This window comes from Saccostrea cucullata, unplaced genomic scaffold, assembly GCF_032062105.1.
Source record: "Saccostrea cucullata isolate Sc308-1 unplaced genomic scaffold, CSIRO_AGI_Scuc_v1 ctg10633, whole genome shotgun sequence".
Lineage (NCBI taxonomy): Eukaryota > Metazoa > Mollusca > Bivalvia > Ostreida > Ostreidae > Saccostrea > Saccostrea cuccullata.
Genome location: NW_026934488.1, coordinates 49,966 through 57,341, shown reverse-complemented (window position 1 = coordinate 57,341; position 7,376 = coordinate 49,966). Strand labels below are relative to the sequence as shown.

The window sequence follows — 7,376 nt, the reverse complement described above, 5'->3', positions numbered from 1 at the left end:
GGAATGAGTTCCTTTAAAATCGCTGCATTAAACAAACCTTGAACCACCCATTTAATTAATTTTAAATGTTTAAACGTTTTTTAACTGATCACATTTAAAGCTTTTTTTGAGATTCGTGAACTTCAGATTTATAATGTAATTGTAAATCGTGTAGTGTAAACGCAAATTTTTTACTTTTCCTAGAGTAAGAAAACAATAATTAAAGGGAAAAAACAACAACGGTAAATTTCCTTATTTATATATAATTTCAGGTCGTACAGACGATGGTATTAGACAGAAAAATGGAAAGTACAGAGGTAACAAGTTACCATGTCACGCAACCAACGGGTTTGTTCTCGCTACTCAACACTAATGGCATAACGCAAGATCTTACCACTATCATGGCGGACGATCGTACTCGAATGGATAATCCTTGTGATTCTTTCAACAAAACCGGATGTCGTCAGGAAGGAATGGGAATAAGTCTCTCTACTCCAATTATCATGTTTACCACTGGAATTCTGGGAAATATTCTAGCACTTGTAGTGTTGTATACGTCACGCAAAGAGGCCAAAAGGACAGTATTTTACACATTACTGGCCGGATTGGCTTGGACAGATTTGATTGGCCAGCTAATGACGTCACCGATCGCAATTGTTGTGTACGCAAACAATTTAAAATGGGTAGGAGGGAAACCTCTTTGTCGTTACCATGCTTTTGCTATGATCCTTTTTGGGGGCTTGACTCCCCTTCTTGTGTGTGCTATGTCAGTAGAACGTTTACTTGCTCTACGGTTTGCTTATTTCCATGCAAGAGTTGCCACGAAGAAAAAGGCTTTTATAGCTATCGCAGCTTGTTGGATTATTGTGATGTTTTTCTGTTCTTGGCCATTTGTTGGATTAGGAAGTTATGAAATTCAATTTCCTGGATCTTGGTGTTTTTTGAACTTTCATAAAGAAAGTGTGAGTGACATCATATATGCATCAATATTTGCATCAACCAATATTGTGATAATTTTATTGAACCTCGGATGTAATATCGCTGTTGTTGTGACATTGCTACAAATGAGACGAAAAAGAGTGGCGAACAATTCACCGTACTGTCACAGGAGACACAACACGAATCAGAGTAAAACGAAGTCAATGAAGAGAGAAGCAGAAACCCAGATGGTCATTTTTCTGTGTGCTATCACTCTTGTCTTCACAACTTGTTGGTTGCCAATCAATGTAAGTTCACAAAATTAAGTTGTCAAACCATATATTTTTTAAAAGGTATTGTTATATTTAAGAAAAAAACTTTTCTATATGAATTTTTACTTAAGAAGTTTAACATTGTTTAACATTTTCGTTGTGGTCATATAAAAAAAAACTAGAGGTACTGTGAACTCTGAGCTCACAAAATGATACTCCCGTCTCCCATATGATTATAGTGGCAAAATCCATGTTTTGCTTTGGGAGACCCGAAATAAGTGTCAGATCAAAATGTTAAATAGGAGGTCACATGGTATTATTTAACGAAGAATCTGTGAAAGTTATAAGTATTCAGTGGTATAGGAGGAGTTGCGGATAAGTGATGGGCATAGAAGGAATGACACTGTTGATGTTTTTTTTTATTGGAAACACGAAATAGGTGTCTGATCGAAAAGTAAAATAGGACATGCGGATAAGAGAAGAGTACCTTTCAATATTATAGAAAGAATGGCACTGTCAATATTTTTCTATGGGAAACACGAAATATGTTTCCGATAAAAAGTAAAACAGGACATGTACGATGGCAATCTGCGAAAGTAGGAGGTTATATAGTGATCGGGATGTCCATCTTTCCGTCTTTCCGTCCGTCTGTATCCATCTCTTATCCGCAAATCCTCGTATACGACTGAATAAAACTTAATGAGACTTTCATAGAATCTTTGTTACAAAGCTCCATTGTGCACCTCCTACTTTACTTTTTTATCCGACATATATTTTGGATTTCCCAAAGAAAAACACTGCAATTCTTTCTATAATATTGAAGGGTACCCATCTCTTATCGGCAACTTCACAGATTCTTTATAATGCCATTGTAATCTCCTAATTCACTTTTTTTTATCTACATTTATTTCGGGTTAAGATTCAGTTTCTTCCCAGAGCTGGATTTTGCCAGTATATTCATATGGGAGGCGGGAGGGGTATTATTTAGTGAGCTCAGTACTCACAGTACCTCTAGTTGTGATGGAAATAATTTACAACGGACTTTTTCAAAAGGAAAGAAAGGTTTTTTTTAAAGATTTAAATAACTCGTGCTTGTAACTCGTTTTAACGAGGTACTTAATCCGTTTTAAAAAGATAATCATCTCGTGTAACGAGATAACTAACTCGTAAAAATGGGAAAACTGTCTCGTTATAAAGTAATGCTACATTTTTTAAAAATAGAAACTTATTTCTTTAATAAGTTTATAAAGAAAGTAACGTGTAAAAACTATTTTTAATCACTCAAAAATGTGTTTATCCAGCTTTTGTTAATATACAAAACCACGGATTTCGTATTCTCTCGTTTGTTTGTATGCATATTGTTTAACGTCCCTCTCGAGAAAGTTAACTCATTTGGAGACATCACCACTTGCGAATGGAGAGCTGCAACTTTTGACCTATGCTCGACACTGTGTTACAGCCATGGAGCAGTTAGGGATCTTTTTTCGCAGCACGTACTGCGACACGGGACCTCGGTTTATTACCATTACAGGCTTAGTTTGGACTTTCAGTATATATAAGGCGTGGCATTCTCGATGTTACCTAATTAGCTTCTGAAATTTACACAGCTTCCCATCACTGTTGAAATATACATGTGATAGAGATGCGGTCGAATGTAGTAAATAGCCAATTAAAAGTTCTCTCACGACACAGAGGTGGGGCATAAGTCGTCTCATCGTTATCAAAAACAATTTAAAGTTCCTGATGTTATTAATTTAATGAGAATCTACTAGTATTTGCTTTTACGTAGCGCCGAGAAAGTCACACCCTACTGAAAGTCCAAAGATAGGGTAAAAACACTCATATACGGTCTCATCCGAAGAACCGGCCTCGAAATTCTGGAAAATCATTCTTCACTAATGAATTATATGAATAAAAAAAAACTTTGGTCAAAATAGTTATTGCATTATTATATTCGGTATCTGTCAAAGGAAATCCCAACTAGTGCTAATTGTAACGGGGACCGTTACAGATGTTCCCCAAACGCTCCCAAACTCCCTTTTGGTGCCATATTCCCTGTAAGCTTCATTAAATGGGACAAAATCTATGCATTTGAGACTTTAACAATGCCAAGTTCATTCAAATTTTAGCATTGCACGCGTGCACATGTGAATGCATGTGCGTAATGACCATATCATCTTGTCTACACAATCTATATATTTTTTATATACTAAATATCAAAGTATTAATCCAAAAGTATCAAAAAATACGTTCATTCAAGTGTATTTTTGATTTAACTCATTTCACGTGCACGAACGTGCATACATGAGCATGGTGAACATACCTTCTTGTAGGAGTCCATTACATCTATCTATGTTGTAAATCCCATCCCATTTGGTTGAAAACCAAGGGAGTTATAGCTGTTTAAAGTTTCAGCCAATCTGATTGAAGTGCACGAACACGCATGTGCATGCATGTGCATGGTGACCATACCTTCTTTTAGAAATCCATTATATCTATCTATGTTCCAAATCCCACCCGATTTGGTTGAAAACCAAGGGAGTTATAGCTATTTAAAGTTTAAGCCAATCAGATTGCAGCGCACGTGCATGCACATGTTTTCATGATAATTGCTATATATTATGTTGTAGAAAATTCTAATACTTGGCTATGTTCAAAATTTCAAAGGATTTTGTCCAAAAACAAGAAAGATATTGAGACTTTAGTTTCAGCCAATCAGAGCGAAGCGCATGTGCATGCGCGTGAGATCTTGCTATTTTGACCATGTCATATTGTCTATGGTACTAATGTATCCTTATATTATGAGTTTCAAAGCATTTCATCAAAAATGTAAAAAGTTACGCCTATATTAATTAAATCGGTCATTTCACGTGTTGCACGTGCACGCTCTTGCAACCACGTGCGCGCAAAATGACCTTGATTCCGCAAATCTACATAACATGTCTACTGACCCTAAAAAGGTTTTACCTACATCGGACGAACAGTTTACAAGATCATTCCCGGACAAAAAAGTACCCAGGAAGAAGAAGAAAAATAATAATAATAAAAAACAGAGTAAAAACAATATGTTCCCCAACTTCGTTTGGGGAACATAATTAACGCAGAGGCTGCTTTTAATTCAATGTCATAAAAAATCGAATCTCGATCGTGAAACTTATTAATAGTATTCAAGATAATCTTGACTAATTTTGGTTTTATCAATTTTTCATAACTATCACCTTAATCTAGAAGATCTTTTCTTTGACTAGCCACATGTCTGGTAGCAAACAGGAGTTTTGCCTACGTCTGGTAATAAAATCACTGCTTTTAGATGCAGATATCTTGAAATCTTCGATGCTCATTACACTTTGTACACTTATACGATCATAATGCAACAGACAAGTGCAAAATGAAAAGGATAAAATTCTTCAGTTTAATGAGTACACAACATTCTTATGAGCAAAACATTAAAGGAGATATGCATGTAAAAAAAATAAAACAACAAAAATTAAAAAAAAAACTCATCTGTTCTTTACATAACCTGTAAATATTGTTTAGCATCTCATAGAAAATTTTCCGCTGTCATGGGAATTTATGAACGAATTAATTGAATTCTAAAAGTATGTTATTTTTTTTATTTCAGATAAACATCATTATGAATCAGATCACAGGTGTAACAAATAGGAAAGCAGATCTCCTGGGTGTTCGATTTGCAGGAATAAATCAAATTCTTGATCCCTGGTTGTATGTTCTGTTGCGGAAAGCGTTGATCTTGAAGCTAGTGAAATATCTTCACCAGAAGCTCTGGAGCCGCTCTAAAATCGAGGGAACTGGTAGACAAATCTTACACTCTTACGAAAATGTTCCAGTTGATAGGGAACATATCTCACTCGGTGCGCTCGACGATCTTCAAATCAAAGTTTTGTGTGTGAGCAATGACAAGCGTCCATCTAACCAAGATTGTGAGAAAGAAATGGAAAGTAGTGACGAAAGTATGTCAAGTGTGTCAAATCTCATTTCAGCAAACCAACATATAGATATGGGATATCATTCCAATTCATCTGAACTGCGGAAAACTGTAACTCTTAACGACAACACAATGAACCAACATTATAGTGACAATCGGCTCAGTCAATCTACAAAAGATAGTCCTAGGAAAAGAGTCAAGTTAAAACGCATCCATAGTTCTCCTGCTTTTAATTCTGCAAAGTGTTCAAAACCTCATAAAAAATATGAAAAACAAAGTAGCTCACCTAATGACGATAGTGTAATCACGATATGAATTACAATTTGCAAACTACCATTCAAGTGGGTAACTGAATTGTTTCAATCAATTCAACATTTTCTTGAAAAAAGTATGTATTTTCTAAAATGGACGCTCATAAAATATGCACATGGGTCCATGTATAAAAATAAGACAACTGTGATCAAATGAAGTGTATTTTAGCATTTTTGTTTAATTTGTTTCAAGTAACATGCTCTTCAGCGAATGGATTTTGTTGTACTTTTATTTTTTAAAAGTTTTCAAATAAAATAAATCCAGATTTCAAAGATAGTTTAATTTACAAGTAGGTATTTTACTACATCAAGGCGTATCTATTGAAAAAGAAAAACTAGTTATGAATGCCTGGACTTCAAAACCTATGACATCTGTAGAGTTGGGGATTGCTAAAGGGCCAGACAAATAAAGCTTCAACTTTCCTATCGTCAGCTTCTTTTGCTTAAGTAACAATATATTATAATCATCCGCATATTGAGTTTTTGGCTCAAGATGATTCGATACTAAACGACTTTCGCAAATTCTATGGTTGATACAAAGACCTTGTCAGCAATTACCTTTTTTTAAAGTCGAATGTTAACTGCCGTTTTTGAAATATTCAAGCGCTGAATGGTCTAGTTATTTCCGTATTTCTGATCATGACAAGGAGCTGGTGTGACTGGTCAACAGGGGATGCTTAGTTTTCCATGACATCTGATCCCATCTCTGTTGTTTTTGTTGTCAGTGTTTGCTATACTTCCCATTTGAATTAATTCAATGGACTTTAGAGCTTGATTACGTTTCGTGTTCTTTATATTTTTATTACGGTACCTTAGTCTATTTACATTCTGATGTATGTCCTCTTTAAGTACTGTAAAACCACATATTTTTGGGGTGTCAAATTTTCGTGGTTTGGGGAAAAAGCTCGTGGTTCATTGGGATTTGATGTCGTGGATGGAAAACTTTTTAGTACTTATGCATGTAAAATTTAACATTTCGCGTAGGACATAAATTCGTATACCTCGAAAACAACGAAAATTAACCCCCACACGAAAATTTGTGATTTCACAGTAATTTGCAGTCCCATTATCTTTAACACATGTAGCAATACTTTCTACACATTTAGAATTAAATTTAGTTTCTTCAATTTATTTTCAAACATCTCACCAAAATATTACATTTTATCAGAAAATGACAAAATTTAATCAACACAGTGAAAACTGTCATTAATTTCATCCATAAAAATTAAGTTTGAGCATAAATTATCAGGTTTTCAGAAGAATATAGAGCCTAACTAGAATATGGTTTTGCGCTGCTTCATTTGAGGATCACTTTCCTAGAATTATTCCAGACATTATTGAATAGTCGTTCATCGGATACGATATGCTTTGTTAATCGTAATTTACTCAATAGTTAATCACGAAAGCCGAGATAGACCTTTTTTATGAGTGCCTCATATAAAAACAGAAAGTAAGATGAGCCATATGGATAACACGAAAAGCTAATTCACAACCTGAAATTTTATTGGATTTTAATCTTATGGTATAAAACATACTCACTTTAGTATAATTTGATTTTGGTGTAGGTCATTATAGGGATTAGTTTAATCATTCATCTTCATATATTTAGATGACAAATAACCATGTTGCAACCATTTCCCATAAAATGTGTCAATTATGAAGAAAAAAAAGTCAGTAATCAAGCAAAGACATAAGCTATTTTCATTGAATCATGAAGCGTTTTTCAGAGTGATGGCGAATACGGATGTGAACACGACCAGAAAAAATAAATAACAAACACGTAAAAGCTACAAATCAATAACATCAAACGACTGCCATTGTCACAGAATGATGCCAATGAACTCGGTCCCTAAAGTCCACGGGGATGTGTTCTTTGATATGGGAAAATTACACAACAAGCGCACCAAATCAACGTATAAAATTTAGATAAAACCTTTCTTTTGCATAAGA

General features: G+C 34.7%; 1 protein-coding gene across 1 annotated transcript; it reads left to right on the top strand.

Moving 5' to 3' along the window:
• The first annotated feature begins 253 nt into the window (after window positions 1-253).
• On the top strand, window positions 254-5,436 carry LOC134240838 (prostaglandin E2 receptor EP4 subtype-like). The gene is made up of 2 exons (XM_062722911.1): window positions 254-1,205; window positions 4,792-5,436. Exons 1-2 carry the CDS (start codon window positions 264-266, stop codon window positions 5,428-5,430), a joined length of 1,581 nt encoding a protein of 526 aa, XP_062578895.1. The 5' UTR covers window positions 254-263; the 3' UTR covers window positions 5,431-5,436.
• The last annotated feature ends 1,940 nt before the right edge of the window (window positions 5,437-7,376 follow it).